Raw genomic sequence first — 16,919 nt, 5'->3', positions numbered from 1 at the left:
CTAAAGAAGCAAAGATTATTTTGTTTCAGAAATGGCCAAATTATTTAATTGGGGCGGGAGGAAGGGAGAATGACCAAACAGCATCTATCTACACAGGGTTTAATTTCAAACAATTACATGTTGCAAAAGCAACTTCTGGGCTGGAAACAGTTTTACAGACACATCATCAGTCACATTCAGTAACACTTGTGTATCATCAGTAGATCCTGCAGGAAATTTCACATCCAAATGTTACTGAGTTTGGAAATAACATTGCTTTTGTTTGTTGTTTTTTCCTTAAAAAAACTGATATAAAAATTATACAAACAATGTACATCATCGAGAGTAATATCCACAAAAACTCTTAATATAGCAGAATTTTAACTTTGAAATAAAATTTCAAAATATTTCAACATGTCATTCATGAAAGACACTGCTGTAGGCATTTAGGTTTGACCACAAAGTGCAGTTCTTAAGAGTTACAATTTTTCTCACTTATATAATTGAAAAAATCCATTCAAAGCCAAGCTGCATTATCACAGCATAGATGACCATGTAATAGCCTCCACAGTGGAATTTGTCAGTACTGTGTATTCCTTTTCCTGATATGATCAGAAAAAGTGACTTATCATGTAACAAGTAGGCAGCCAGAGAAAAAGAGAAAAACACACATTTCCTTACTGGAAAAGGGTTTCAGCACTTCCAGAATCAGAGCTGCCCATTTAATTGCTTAGTTAGGAAATTTTTTACTACCTTGAAAGACTAAGTTTCAGTAATTTACAAGCACTTAATACTCATCCATCAAAATCCCGTAATAACATTCAACACTGCTTTTAGGCCTCAGATAATTCCTCCACAGGTGACCTATGCCAAAAGGCCAAACACTAAAAATCTCCAGGGCAATTGCAAAGAAACTGGTATCTGGCCTATACTCACTAGATTTCATGGCATTCGGGGCGTTGGAAGGTGCATTCCCCCAGCCTGTAGTCGATGCTCCTGTATCATCTACTTCACCCCACCCGGGACTGGTTTCATTTGGCTCACCCCAGGCAGACGTACCATTATCTGGAGCAGGTGGAGTGCTTTTGCTCCAGACTGCACAAAGGAGAAAGAGGTTTCATTACAGACCATTTAGACAATGAAGTATTTACTGCAGTGCAGCACCACATCATTAATCTACTGCTTCATTCTTCTTGCTGAGGACTTTAGGTTCTCAGTAGTGTGGGTGCAACAGAATTGACAATCATTCACAACAAATTTAGAGTGGGCACTGACCTCCAGGGATGAAAAGGTAGAGAATGCTACAATGAGTAATACTCTTCTCCCAGGTTAAACATGAGCCCCACATCTAATACTGTCCTCCTGTCTGTGAACTTTTGTGGCTAAATACAAGCACCTAACTTCGGGGTTTTATATACTGAATAAAGAGAAAGGACACATTTGCAGTACATATTAAACCAAGATAGCATTCTTTAAGTGACTTTGAGTCGGAAGAAAATATTACGTAACAATAATATCTTAATATATTTCCAGGCCATATAACTTTTTCTTGTCCTTATTCCAAAGAAGAAAATATTTTTCTAAGTATTCTTTATCATAAAGCCAAGCCAAATTTGACTAAAAAACTAAGTCACAGACCTGCTCAATTTCAACTGTTTCAGAGCAAAAGGTTTTTGACTAAAAATAAGTAAAGATTTTCTCCCCATTTCTCCAATAATTAAATATAAAAAGTGCTATTTGGTCCAGAGAAAGGGAAGCTCAGGGGAGACCTTATTGCTCTCTACAACTATGTGAAAGCAGGCTGTAGACATGTTGGGGGCAGTCTCTTTTCCCAAGTAACAAGAAATAGGACAAGACAAAGTGGCCTTAAGTTGCACCAGGGCAGGTTTCAATTGTACATTAGGAAAAACTTTTCACCGAAAGGATTGTCCAGCACTGGAACAGGCTGCCCAGGGAAGTGGTTGAGTCACCATCCCTGGAGTTATTTAAAAAACCTGTAGATGCTGCACTGAGGAACATGGTTTAGTCATGGACTAAGCAGTGCTGGTTTATGGTTGGACTCAAAGGTTTTGATTCTGTAATTCAACCTGTTCTTCAGAGCTCAAATTGAATATGCAGATTTGTCAGCTAGCGAACATTTTCTTTTCCTGGTGAGGTGACCAGTACTCAGATCACAGTTACTGAGGCACAACAAGCAGAGGACTGACTGATTCAAATTTTAAAGACTTTAAAAGCAGAACCAAATAGTCAAAGAAGAATTTGGTTTTCTTTATAGAATAAAACTATCAGGAATAGGAATCTAAAACCATCTCGCTAATGCATTAAGGTTACTGTCATATATAGGAGCTTGCTGAAGAAAGGAACAAGACTAGTACCTGATGCTTGTGATTTGCTAGTCATTGGAGTAGGCAGGCTCTGCTCCCGTGGGGCCTGTCCTCCTTGTGAGTTCTTGTCCCACAGATTCACATTCTTGTAGTTATAACTGCTAGGATCTCCCCACGCCGAAGTGCCATCATCAATATCCATTTTTCGACTGATTGACTGTGGAGAAGGTTCTTCCCAGCCACTAGGCTCCTCCTCTTTGGGGGCAGCTGGCTGTGGTCCGCTGTTCCAATTTGGGTTTGGAGGCCGCCCATTACTTGGAGTTTGGGGCGGTGGACCCCAGGAACCAGAAGACTCCTGCTGTTGCTGCTGGTGCTGTTGCTGCTGCTTGTTCCAGGAGTTGGGCTGTCGACCCGTCTCATTCCACGTTGAAGTTCTTTTACAATCGTCCCATCCACCCTTTGAAGCAGAGCTTGTATTTGCACCATTACCCCAAGTTCCAATCTCATTTTGCCCACCTTCACCCCAGCCAGACACTGGCTTGTTTCCTGCACTTTCCCAGTTACTGTTTTTCGTTTGGTCAACTTCCTCTCCCCAACCGTTCTTTCCAGAAGACCATCCTTGATTACTTTGCCGTCCACCCCACCCCTGATCCTTACTAGAGCTGTCATTCCAAGAGGAAGATGATTTTTCTTCTTGCCTTCCTCCTCCCCAATTAGAAGAATTGGAGTTCTTATAGTCATTCCATCCTCCAGTATTTTTGGGGTCCTTCCACTCCGTTGGGGTTGAGAGCTCACCCCATCCAGACTTGTTTTGATTGCTTTGGCTGGGTACATCACCCCAGCCCCCTGAGTTCTTTGTCTGTGTGGCAGAGCTCTCCCACCCCTCAGTTCCTTTATCAGACTTCCCCTCGGGCCGTGGCATCTCTTCAATATCCCACACGGTATCTTGCTTAATTTGAGTCTGGCCCCAGCCGGTGTTTGAAAGCACTCGGGGGTCCAAGTCAGTCCTGCTCAGCAAAGTCTGCAGGACTGCCTGGCAATCAGGATGCGTAGGCCTGTATGATCGGCGTCCAGAATTGTGACTGTCACTACTTCCTGCTTTGTGGTTGCTTCCAGTGCTTTGACCTCCAACCTCACTTCCCGCAGAGCTGGAAGATCTTCCCCAACAGGGAGCCTGGGAATTGCCTTGGTTTTCAGGAAGAGGGTGGCCTTTTTGATTGTCCCATGCTCCAGTGCTAGAATTTGGTTGGTTTGGACCACTCCACTCTCCAATCTTCAGTTCATCAGACCCAGACAGCTGTTTCCATTCTCCCTGAGAGACCCCAGATGTTAATTTGTTCCCTTCACCCCATTTGCTTTCATTTGCATGCTGAGGGCCAAAGTTCCAAGACCCACCACCCGTAGACCGGTTACTGTTATCCCAAGAATCACTTCTTGACCCATTAGGTTTTTGAACAGAAGCTCCTTTCCAGGAGTCCTCTCTATCCTTTCCATTGTTCCCATGGTTTCCAGAATTGCTCTGCCCAGAGACTGTGTCAGTTCCAGAAGACCCCCTAGCTGTACCCCAAGATCCAACACTCCCAGTCTTTCTTTCTCCAGTGCTTTGAGAAGGGGTGTCAGTGCTCCTGGAAGGGTTCCCCAAGCCCATTTCAAAGGGCATTCCCTTATTCTCCATAGGGTTTGGTGAACTTAAGTTCAAGGAGTTAGTGTTTCCATTTTTTGGTCCATCAGTGTTATGAATTTGAGCCTGTTCTCTGCCAGAGACAAAGTTAACACCCGCATTTTCCATCTTTGACTGCTGTTCCCTAGAGGTCTGACCTACTGTGCTAATCTGTGCATTGGAGCTACCACTATCAGATTCCAGAGTTCCTTTCCTGGAATTGCCCTCTTGAACCAGTGCTGGCCAAGCAGATGGGTTGCTATTTGGGTTAAAGTTGCTGAAGCCAGAACCGGGACTGATTCTGTCTTGTCCACTCAAGTTCCTCCAATTACCTAGTCCATTGTTACTCTCGGCAGCAGGGTTGGAAGATTGAACAGATTTAGCCTTGGGATCAGATTTCCAGGCCCCAAGATTACATTCGTTTCCAGCGCTTCCAGACTGGCACTGGCTTCCTTTTCCTTTGTTACTAGTGGTGCTTCCTGGCAGAGCATTCTTCTCCAAGCCAGGGTTCGAGGCACTGTTGTTATCGGTGGTGTTTTCGGAAGAAGACTCAGCATCTTTGCTGGCAATACAAGGCCACTCTTCCATGTCAGACCCGTCTACAATCACCTTGTCCCAGATGTGAGTTGGGTTGGCGTTGGTGCCGCTGTTGGAGGAGGCTCCAGGACCCCAAGTGGAATTTGCATAATTTGAAGCAGCAGCACCTCCAATTGCTGAATCTAAAAGAAAAAAAAAAACAAACCCCAAACACCCAAAGAGGTCATTAATAATCCGTATTATTTACAAGCATAGAATATCAAATTTTTGACATCAGTTATCCCACTTATTTTGCAGAGCATAAACTCCATAGTAACAGCTGCAGCAGTATTCGTACTGAATATATACTGTTACTACCAGTACCGGCTCATATGACAGCTTCCATGAAAATAAGGCAAACAGCTTAAAAAAACTGGGTAACTCCCCTCCTAGCCTCAATTCCTATGTTATATATTCCAAAGCAAAGACCACCATTTCTGGTTGCTAGTACTTTCAACAGAAGATAAGATCAGCTTTCAGTGCCTGTCTGAGGTGTTCAGTTCATTAGCTTGAACAATGAACATCCAACTAATGCCTTCCGGATCCCCCTTCACTGAGGGCCACCATTAAGGATCCAGACTTTACAGCAAGGTTAGAACTCCCTTGTAAGCTTTGAATATTGATGAACAGTAGTTTGTCTTCATCAACTAAACCCCACCTACCAAGATCCAAAAGATCAAGCAGTTCCTAAGTACATTCTGTTCCTTCTGTTGCTTTAACCTCAAAAGCAAACTGAACAATAGCAAGGAACTATGACTCCACTGATATTTTTATCCATCTATCTTTTTAGCACAGAGTAACCCTTATTTTTCCCTTCCAATTAAAAAACTTTCTGAATTAGACAGATCACAGGAAGAGCTTAAGGAGGGCAAAGACAAGCTCAAAAGACTGCAAGGTTGCTGTCTTTTGAACTTAGAAATGGTTGAGCCAATGCATGATGCATAGGCAGCTATGAACTTAACAAGATCTTCAAAACAGTGACTTTAACAGAATATTTTATTTCTGTGAAGACATTCTGAAAGTATTTAAGATTGGGGTGCTTGCTGACATATAGCACGCTAAGACACAATTTAATGGATTATTTCAGGAAACCAGCTTTCCCTTGCTATATTTGACAGTGGCAATAACCATAACTGTTGAAAGACTTTCACCAATAACATTTAAACCTTATTGTCCAAAACTGTCTTGTATGTCCTGAATTATCATTGGTATTGGAAGAACTACATAGAACACCCATCATCTCAATCCCTTGTATTGGTATGAGACAATAGTATACTTGGTGTCATCTTTCAGGGCACTAGTTTTGCCAGAAGGATTTCAATCCTGGTAGAAAAAGGTCCACATGGAGAAGGATTACACGTTAACTTTTAATATTAAATCCTCACCAACGCCACCTATGACCATCTGGTGAATATAAGAATGGGAACAAGTAGGTAAGCTACTTTATCTTCCCCTTTGGGAACCTGCTTTTGTTTTCTTTCATGTGGCATGAATTAACCACAGTATCAGTGCATATATTGGACTGAATTGGGCCCAACCTGAAGTTCAGTTTGTCAACAGCCAGATCTGAGGTGGGAAAAATGATGTACGAGGCAGATAATACTGCACTTCCATAAGCACTTTGATGGAGCACCTAAGGTCAGCCCTGGTCTCTCTTTTGTCCAGCTGCTCATTCTCATTCCTTTGGCATACCTACTCTCACATGCTAGCACGTGTGCTCTCATTGATATTGTTAGGTGAATGGGTAAAAGAAAAGTCATCTGGACTGAAATTAGCTTTAAAAACCAACCTGATTTAATTTTAATACAAGTCAGCTCCCCAGCCCAGTTAACTTGTTATGGTGCAGAAAAATGGATGAGGTGAAGCAGGTCTCAAGGACCCATATTCTTGGTACTCCTGACTTCCCTCAGGGTAATGCAACTAACCACTGGCTAATACAGCCAAGTAACATCTTAGTTGTTAAAGCACCATTAAATGAAGTGTAAAAATATGAGAATTCATAACATCAAATTTCAGCCTCAGAAAAGCAAATATTATGTGTCAAATAATTACATATAGCTTAAGGAGTATTATCAAAGTATCAAGTATTATCAAAATACTTCCAAATGGTTCTCATATAGTACACCCAGCAGCAAAAAGATGTTGCTCATGAGAAGTTTTGAAAATGTTTAGAATGCTTCACTGCCACAAATTCTCCTTAATCTACCACACTAACTGTGAAGGCATACCAGTGCTAGGATTTCATATAGGAACGATAGACTTTGGAGCATGTTTTGTTTCAGGTGTTTCATCAAAAGCAGTTATCTCCAAGAAACCTGTTTTTAAACTGATTAGTTAAAATTTTGCCATTGTAGTTTGACATTCACCTTCTCCTCTCTTAAACAGCAATTATCAAAGACAAGATAAATAATCTGTGAAACAGGTATTTCCTACAAATGAATTCAAGTAGTGAAACCACAAAACAAATGGCATTATTAAAAAGGGTTCTAGGAAGATTCATAAGGGCAGCCATCCCATTTAGCTTACTTGATTCTGTACAAGTCACGTCTGTTTTTAATTCCGAACCACAGAGCACTGAAAAAAGTTTCGTTTCCATGATGGTAAAAAAATCACCATCTCATTGATCTGGCATGATTTTCAAAGAAAACTCAGACATGCTGGTATTGTTATTTTCTTCTTTTTGACTTTCAAGTATTTAATATTCCTTTTTTAAACACCCTTATTGTTATAATTGAAGTTGTCCTTGACTTTGCAGGTCACCTAAGTTCTTCTTTAAAAGGCAGGTATCTTGAGTGGAATTTTGTTTGTTCCACTATTATAATTTAAGAAGAAATATTACAGCTACTGCAATTCACCAAGGGTCTAAAAAATTCAGGAGCAGCTATAACTTCCCCATGCTCACAAAACAATTAATCCTAAAATCAATTTATCCTCTGGAACACAAAAAAAATGGAAAAGTGAAAACAGAACAGTTGCCACCTGTACAAAAAGGCTTATCTAAGTAGAAAACCCAAGATTACTACCAAAAAAAAAAAGTAAGGAGCAATAGGTCATCTTTCTGTTTCATCCAGACAAGACTTGACAGACACCTGCCCTTTGCAGACCTGGCATCTACATGTCTGTTTTACCAGATACAAAAATGTGACAAGACAGGAAATGCTTGTCAAAGAAACCCGAAGAGCCATTAAGAACTACTCAGTGACAGCTATAAAACGCTGTTTTATTTATGCCTTGTGTTTACCTTGCTGCAGCAGTTCAGCAACCAATTAAAACCACTCAAAACATACTTGAAAAAAATTAAACCTCCTGTTTCATCTAGTAGTAAAAATTATATCCACTGCTGCCAACAGAAGCATGTACACTGAAAGAGAAGAAGCTCTCCAAAAGCAGTCTGAGGAGTTTTGTTATATAATGACAGGCTTATGCACAATTTCAGCCATCCCTTTTCTGCCATGCACCAACACGTTCATTCAATATTATTTATTATCGTCACTCGCCTGTTGCAGTCCCACTGTCGCTCTGCAGCAGTGCTCCTGTCACTGGTTGTGCGTTGTTTGGGTTTGCTCCTGGTGCTGCTGGGGAGGGAGGCCCTGCTCCACCCCCAAGGAGCATACAGGATGGCGGAGGGGGCTGCCCACGTTTCAGTAACACTTTGTGGTCCTGCTGGCAACGGAATCGCGGCGGCACCTCCCGAGGCATGTAGCGGGCGGCGCTTGGCGGTTGTCCGTTCGGCACTGCCACCCTTTTGGCATTGTTGCCACCATTGACTGGTGGCGATGGAGAGTTGCCAATTGGGCTGGCAGCCACTGGTTGGCTTAAACTTGGTTTCGTCACTTCGGGCACTGCAAAACAGGAAGAATGAAAATCAGAAGTTTTTCCAGTTAAACCTGTGTTAGTTACAAGCACTCACTGTGACACTTAGCTTTCAGTATTTAATTTCTGAAATACTGCACAGCTTCCACCTCCTCAACAACCAAGAACAATTTAGAGAAGCAGGAATAAGCATAGCAGCAGACCTTTTGCTTCCATGTGGAACTCTACAGTCCAGGATGAAACTCTACCTTCATCAAGTATTTTGCTCTAAGCCCAAAATTTCTTGCAAATGTAAAGCTGGCAAAGAATATACCCTAGACAATGAGTCATTTTAAAATATGAGCAGTCAAATATAACTGGCTCCACCTTCCTGATCTTCAACTGGTTTTTGGACTGTTATGCATCATCTTTATGGGAGATCTGAAATCAGAACCCAAGTTTTCACCTGTTTACTAGGCTACATAGCCACTGCCTAAACAAACAAAAAGATGGGAAATAACCTGCCTCCTCTTGGATTCAGAGTTAACACATTTGAGTTCTCTGTGCTGCTCTTAAGTAAGGCAGTAATAGCTGACTCTCACCCAAAAGACAGTCCTACACAGAGCAACTGTATTTGGCTCACTTAAGGTTTCTCTGCTGGTCACCAGGTGCCCCTATAAGCAAAGACAAGCTGGTCCTGAGGACTATTACGTATTGGAGAAGAAAACCACAAATCCCTGAGGAGCTAACACCATCACAAAATTTGCTTAAGAGCCTCTAGACAAACTAAGCATAATCAGTAAAACTTTTACAAATGTGAGATCAAGACAAGTGGGTCTCTCTTTGGCAACATGAATGCACTATTCTCCACGTTTTATTTTTATAAGGGTTTTCAGTTTTCTCTATATAGGCTTCGTTGCCCAAACCCCAAAAAAGTGTTGTTAGCCATAAAATCAAGTTACTATTTTAGTCCTTTTCTTTCACTAATGGCAGTTTCCCCACAAAATTTATCAAAAACTGATGAACAAAACAAGATTAAATATATTTTTACTTCAGCTAAGTTATTAAGTTCAACTTTCAAGATGCTCACTCATCAGTTCTGCCTTCTCTACTGGACTTTTATGTGCCTGAATTCAAGTTTCCAAACCCAAGTAATCTTCATTCATTTTGGTACCTCACTACCAGCAGTACTTTTGCTGTCTATCCTTCCCTTTATATGGGTGGTTTCAGTCTTTGGTTATTTGTCTAAAACCTCTGTAAAACAGAGAACTGAGTATTTCAGCTACCTATCTTATCCACAATCCTCACTCTTTCTTCAAGTATTTTGATGCTGACAACACATCAGCCAAATAGTTGTAGGTTCTCCATTTTAATCACCTCAACTTTCATTTCTCCTGAATACTCATATTTGGTATTTCATCTTGACTCAGAAGTCCCCCTCCTTTTCTAACAGTTCTGATCAAGATCTGAATCTTGGCTCAAGTCAATAAAAGTATTCCTTAGGATCAAAGATTCTTACCTTTGGTTTTTTGATCTGTGACCTGCAAATTAAGAGCAAGAATGTAAATAGAGTTTTAAGCAGCTCAAAACAAACATTGAACAGGTTGTGCTAAATCACAACCTTAATATATTAGCACAAGAACAGAATTTATTGTTGAATGAAAACAACCAACTGATGAACTACAAGTCTAAATACTATTCCTAGCCATACACACACACACACACGAAATTTTCAAAAGTACTATAAATCCTGTAATAACTCTGATGCAAAAGTCCCTGGCAGAAACAATCATTACTTCACTCATGATGATTTTAAGTACTCAACCGTCCTTCCTCATCCCAAACACGGCTTCCAAAGTACAAATAGACACGCGCTACAGCACAACAATTCTCTCAGCTTTTGGAGGTGAAGTATTGCAACTAAAGTGTAACAAAGCCTTCCTTCTGTGAGAGTATCCTTACAGCTGACTGTTGGGGCCTGAAGTAACCACAGCAGTCTGTCTCTCTGCCATCTTCCCACTTCACCTTTCCCAGAACACCTCTTCCAAGGAGAAGTAATTCTAAACCTTACTGGATTCATTTCTACACTTACAAAAAGTACCAGCAACACCTATAAAGGAAATCTACGGAATTCAACAAGTCAGTGACTGAAATGAGCATTCACACTGGCCAATATACTCAACATAGGTTTTGCTACATTGTTTCAGCATAGCAGATTTCAAGCTGCAGTAGCGACAAACACATCACTGGTATATTCTCTGGAATTGTGTGTATTGTAGCATTTTTTGAACCTGTCCATCATGAGTTCCACTACACAATAATGAAAAAACCCTAAAGATCATCATGTGTCAGGTTCTATGACACCTATTCTTAAAAGAAATTGCTGAACTAGTCCATAATTCTGGAAAGCACACAGAGACAGTATAGAATAATGAAAGCACAAGTAAAAAGCAGTTTATTGTTGAAACTAACCAAGCCAGAACTCCTTTGTATGGTAAAGAATAAAAAGGCAAACTGCACTAAATTGCTATGGCATCATTTACTTTGCAAAGATGAAAACTGAAATATGCAAAGTGGAACATTCACTGAAATACAAAATCTTAAGCATTGTAACTTCACAGACACACACTATCCCCAAGTCCCAAAGACAATAAAAATGCATCTGTACCAAAACTGTGTCTGTACCAAGCCAGACATCAATTTTCAACCTCACTTATGAAAAATCCTCTATGCATCAAATTACACCTTCTTCTGCAAGAGTTAAAAATTCTGTTACACACTTAATTGACCCTGATGCTTCACTACTAAAGGAAAAAGGGAAAACAAAAATTCATTAATATGATCTGGTAATGCTGATAAGATTACTACAGTCAACAGTAGACATGCTTCGTAAATTAGTAAGTTGTCTACTTGGAAAAAAACCATTTTACCGTATCTTTGAAGAATTCTACATGATAAAGTGCATTAGTTTAGACTAAAAAAAAAAAAAAACAACCAAAAAACTTCTGTCTATAATGTCTTTCTCCTAGTCAAAATGATCTGGTTATGTGATTGTTTTCATCTAAAATTCAAAAGCTGAAAAAACATGACAGTATCTCAGATTTACAGCTGTCATCTCTGTGGGTAACCTACGAGCATCAGCAGGGTGGGAGCAGCTACAGTGAATGGGAAAGTGGAAAGAAGCTCAGCCTACTGACAAGCTACCAAACAGCCCCTGGACACCAACCACAGATATATTTACGCTGTGAACTTGCTTGTAAAACCTCTCTTAAAGTGATTTTTAAAAAATTTTAATTTTTAAGTTTTAGATGATCCAGACAGAACGATTGTTTCATGTTAAACAAACTTAGTTTGAAACAGTATCCTGAAATCATAGCTACTTATTTGGTGAATGCCTCCACAGTCACTAAGAATGAACACACACACTTAAGTTTTATCCATTCGGCTGCCCTCTTTGCTATTCTTATGTATCTCCAACTATTACTGTGAAGTTTGGCCTCTAGGAGATTAAATCACTTAGTCTTTACCCTTCCTGAGAGTGTGGCGGAATATGTACTGCACAACTTAGTAGGTGAGAGACCACACATGAAAGCTGGCATATCTCTTTTGTATTCAAAGCACCAATTCCTCAGTAAACACAGCACTGTTATCAAGATGATTCATACAGCCCTTTCAACTTTCCCTTTTATCACTGAATATCAGCACATAATCCTCAAGTCTCTACTCTTTATTCATAAGGGTCTGCTCCTCCTGGTTTCTACATACATTTTTTGTACTTGAACATTAAACAGCACCAACACTAAGGCAAAAAGACACTGAAGAGACCTTATCCTGTAGCTACTGCTCTTTTGCACTATTATTTGGGGATGTATCAACTGGATGAAGACAACTGACACACACATTTATCTGCACCCAATTTAAACTGATAGACTCAAATTGGTGAAAAAGCCAGATTAAAAAAGATGCTGGATAAGCCAAAATTTAACTGAAGTTGGTGCTGTCTGTTCTTAGCAGAAACCCACAGAATCTAAGAGTAAACACCTGATCTTTCACCACCTGATCTGTTGTTACTGAAGCAACTGAAAGACAGACTACTGAAAGAAAATAAAGCCTTCTGCTCTCAGTTTCACTTAATCATTGAGGTTGGAAGGGACAGCCTCTGGACATCTAATCCACATTTCCCACCCCTGTCCCCCACCTGGCCCAAAGAGGCTCCTCAATTCGAAACAAAATCATCAAAACTAGATTGCACAGGACCACATCCACCTCAGTTTTGAGCATCTAAAGACAGAGGTACCACAACCCCTCTGGGAAACCTGTTCCAGCGGTTGCCCAGTCACATACACGCACAAAAAAGGAGCCTTTTTATGATTAAGTAGACTTTCAATACGTGCATAATGCCTTGTGCTTTGCCACTGGGCACCGTGGAGAACAGTCTGTCTCCATCTTTTTACTCCCTTCTACTAAGTATTTATATACATTGATGAAATCCCCCAAGCCTTCTCTCCTCCAGGATGAAGTCGTAACACTCCCAGCCTCTCCTCATTTGTCAGATCCTCCAGTCCCTTACTCATCCTAAAGGCATTTTGCTGGACTTGTTCCAGGGTGGTTGCACCTATCTTATACTGGGAAGCCTGGAAAGGATTTTACCACTAAAAAGCACGAATAACGCCATAAGAGACTCAAGTTCATGTTTCAAGTTAATTCCTAGAACAACCTACCAGATGTTTTTGCAAAATACAGACCTTCTAATACATCAAGTCTCATACTCATTTTCTGAGCAATTTTTGGTGACTTATCAAATTTCCACAACTCAGACTTGACCTGATACACTTCAGGAAAAGTGCCCTTAGCTATGGAAAATGTAAAATGCAAGTGATACTTAGCAAAAAAATAAATTGAATCTTCAGGAGTAAATATTTCATATAAACTTCCTTAAGGATTAAAAAAAAACCCAACCCAACAAAAATCTTCCTGCTCTAATAAATATTTACTCAACTTTACTGCAAGAACTGCAAAGGCCCATCAGTATTTCCATCCACAAACACCTCAAATGAGCAGCAGTTGCGTAGAGAGAGATCAAAAGAAGCCATATTAAGTAACTTAAATACTTTGTATCAAAAAGCTTCTTTTACTTTACAAGGAGAAGAAATGTCCAAGTTAAACATTTCAGTTCCAGAAAAAAGATATGAAAAAGTGTCTTTAAAGAAGTACTACTCTAAACAAATTTTTAAGTTCAAATACCAACAATTTAACATCTTATTGCCACCAATACTACTTATGTTTCAGCTGGATAAAAGAATTCGAATATTGAAACGCACCTTCTGAGCAGAGTCCTTCTTTTTCTTATCCTCTTTCTTCCTTTTCTTGTCTTCCATTAACTGTTCTTCCCTTTCTTGCTCCTTCTCTCTGCCAAAACATGAAAAACAATGGTCTGAGCAAAATCAAGCTGTGTAAGAGCCACACATACTATAAACCTCTTGCCTGCAATAAAGGCAGTCAAGCTACCAGATTCCTCTTACCATACTTCATTTCCATCTGAGGGTTTCAGACGGATTGTGATAAGAAAAGCACCTTCTAGCTCAGTACGGCCATAATCATGCCACATGCTGCCGAAAGGAAAATTCTTTTATTTGCATCAAGTCTGTTATGGCAGTTCCCTACATAAATTAATCACATGCCTGATAGCAGAAAATATCTTCAAGACATTTTGGCCAAAGTATTCTTATAATTGGGTCATGCTATTATTTAACAAAGAGTCTCATGAATCTTTTCATATGGTAAAAAAAAAAAAAAAAAAGGGAAGTTGTAATTTAATATAAGATAGTTTGGTCTGATATAACATTTATCTTCACAAGGGGAAGAGATTATTCTATTGCCTGTAGCTATGTCACTTGTAAGAGACTAGAAATGTCATATCAAATCAAACCTATCATTTATTATACAAATCTCTAATTTAATTTCTAGGCTATTGTACCCACCCACAGAATTTTTGTGATGAAACTTGTAATACAAATTACTTTCCAGGAATCTATTTTTTCCCACAAGAACATTCTTTCAAAAAAGGGAAAAAAAATATATGCAGCTGCTATTGTTGTCAAGCCATCATCTTGTTGCTATGTTCTGTATCAAATAAGAAAGTACCATGGAATAGTTAATTTACTGCATGTATACTATTGGCTGAGCTGTTTCTATGGTGAATCACATTTTTGTTAACCAGTTCTCTTCACCTCCTTATAAAGAAATTTAAGGCCAAGTTTCCAGCTTACTTGGAGTAATTTCTTTTTATAGGGAAAGATTAAGACAAAGATCATTAATGTAAAAAGGTGATCTGATAGATGAGGAATAGGATCAGAGACTCTACGAATGGGAACCAAATAACAAGTATAATCCACAATCTTTCAGAAGAAAATTTTATAAAAACTGGAACAACATTACAAACAAACCTGGAGTTTATAATAGTACTGAACTATTTCTTATATTTATGCCTAAATCAAAGGTCTTTTTTGACCACAGTTTAGAAAACTTCAGAGTTGAGTTGGCTTGGCAGTCACATCATACAGACTTTTTCTTGAATTGCATTTATAGGGTAAAGGTAATATCTTTGTTTTCATTTTCACTAAAGATGCCAAAGCCAGTGGGCAAAGAGACATTTACACAACTGATTCCTACAAAAATATTTTGAGATGCTATATACTAATAGCTTCCTGATGGAGGACTTCCAAGAACTCTCTAAATGACAAAGGTTCTAGAGAGAGTAATAAATGTCTTCCTGGTTTCCTGAAGTTGGGCTCTCTTTCTTCATACATGGACAAAATTGATAATGGCAAGATGAGACCTTAGTAACAACATCCTGAGGTTACCACCAAATGCAGTTACTACCCAATCTTTCAGCGAAGCACTGGGGAGCTTTGTATACTTTGCATTGTCTGCCATAGAACTGAGAAAATTTTTCATTTTCTACTGCAAGCAATATGAAAAAGCTCTCCTGTGACGCCCTCACATCCAAAGTTGCTATGACTTCAAATTATGTTTAGTACTTTTGTACTGTCAAGCTACGTACACCTTTTGGGCTGCAGTGCAAGTTACAAGTACACTATTTCCAAAAACCTTTCTTGCAGCAGGCAAATGTCTAAGAAGAAGTTTAAAAGTTTAAAAAGATCTGTCTCAAAAGAGCTGCTGAAAAATGGTAGGATCAAAATACAAAATGACTTCCAGTAACTGCTTGGCACACATGCAGCCTTCTATTTAAAAGCACTTTCCTTACTTTTGTGAGCAGAAGAGAAGGGAATAGAAAAGAAAGAGAAAAGACCCACATACACAATCACAGCTGAAGCTATGGCTTACAGTGACATGCAGCACTAAAAGGATCCAAGGACAAAAGATTCATAGCCTGAAAGTAATCACCTAGTTATGGTCTGCCTTTGTGGTAAATTTAGGACATGGAGATTGCTATTGCTGCTGCCCTGTTTTTTGATCTATGTGGACTAAGGCTGCAAAGAAGCCCTTTGTTTTGCATGACAACCTCCCCTTCTGCTCTTTCAGTGGAGATGCACATTTAATATTCCATTGGGTGCATCCTCAACAACCACAATACACCAGCAACCAGTACTTAGTTTACTTTATTTAGGCTTCAATTCATGTAAGCTCTACTAAGGTGGAAGGGACCTATCTGAACACTTGGGCTACATCACATGTATGACACCACAGAGCTCCCGACAAAAAGCTGAGTGAAACCTCACAAACATGTCAGAAGTATGAAGTTACACTTTCCAAATGACAGAGCAAGACTAGATGCTACAGACCCGCTAACAATGTACAGCCATGGTGAAAGTTCACTGAATTAAAAGGGTAAATATCTTATTGTTATTTCGGGTATCAGATGTGCTGTCTTCCCAATTCCACTCTGATGCATTTCACTAATGTTTGTTTTATGAGCAATGATATTCCTTTTCAGTGGGATACAAGATGCTTGTTGAACACAAGTTTAACTTGCAGTGTTAAATGTTCTGAAAAATTTAACATCAACAAAGCTTTCAATCACCTCCTCAATTCATTCCAGAGATAATGCTGCCTATTAACTTCTCATTAGCCAAAAGATAGTTCTTCCTGGCCTGATGAAAACTCGGGGATCCATCATGTGCTTTCCAGCAAACAGCTGTTCAGACTGAGGAGATCAACAGGGGGAGAAAACCCATCAACTTCAAGCAGAGTGAATTTAGAGTAATACAATGGGGTGTGGTTCCGGGTTTTGTTATGAGCACACTATAATGGGAACACGGACACACCACAACCCTGAAGAGGAAGTCTGCTAAATTGCTATCAGCAGCCAGGTTTTTAATCTAGTTTTTTTCAAGAAAGCACGTGTTGATCTAAAAATATGACCTAAATGCACTTTAACATCTCCCACAAAATCTTAGAATCGATATTATTAAGAAGTATTTCAAAAGCATACCACAGATTTTAATTCCAAGTATTTAAAGCAAGGCATATTAACAGCTTACAAATGATGAGAAACTGTAAATTGTAATCCAAGATGTTATTTTCATTCGAAAAAAACCCAAACCCAAATAAACCCAGTAGCTATG

The 16,919-nt window shown here is 39.5% G+C and overlaps 1 protein-coding gene across 9 annotated transcripts in view; it reads right to left on the bottom strand.

Moving 5' to 3' along the window:
- Positions 1-16,919, bottom strand: part of TNRC6B (trinucleotide repeat containing adaptor 6B) — a 122,994-nt gene that overhangs the window by 28,157 nt on the left and 77,918 nt on the right. For 7 of the 9 annotated variants that reach the window (XM_048301473.1, XM_048301474.1, XM_048301475.1 and 4 more), the window contains 5 exons: positions 13,653-13,740; positions 9,851-9,872; positions 8,037-8,381; positions 2,355-4,682; positions 916-1,074 (listed from right to left, as the gene is read on the bottom strand). In XM_048301473.1, coding sequence (XP_048157430.1) covers positions 916-1,074; positions 2,355-4,682; positions 8,037-8,381; positions 9,851-9,872; positions 13,653-13,740 — 2,942 coding nt within the window. The remainder of the gene's footprint in view (positions 1-915; positions 1,075-2,354; positions 4,683-8,036; positions 8,382-9,850; positions 9,873-13,652; positions 13,741-16,919) is intronic. The other 2 variants (XM_048301479.1, XM_048301482.1) reach the window with 1 other exon arrangement.

Source organism: Corvus hawaiiensis, chromosome 4 (assembly GCF_020740725.1).
Source record: "Corvus hawaiiensis isolate bCorHaw1 chromosome 4, bCorHaw1.pri.cur, whole genome shotgun sequence".
NCBI lineage: Eukaryota > Metazoa > Chordata > Aves > Passeriformes > Corvidae > Corvus > Corvus hawaiiensis.
The sequence above is the reverse complement of the archived record's forward strand: the minus strand, read 5'-3'. Positions and strand labels throughout refer to the sequence as shown.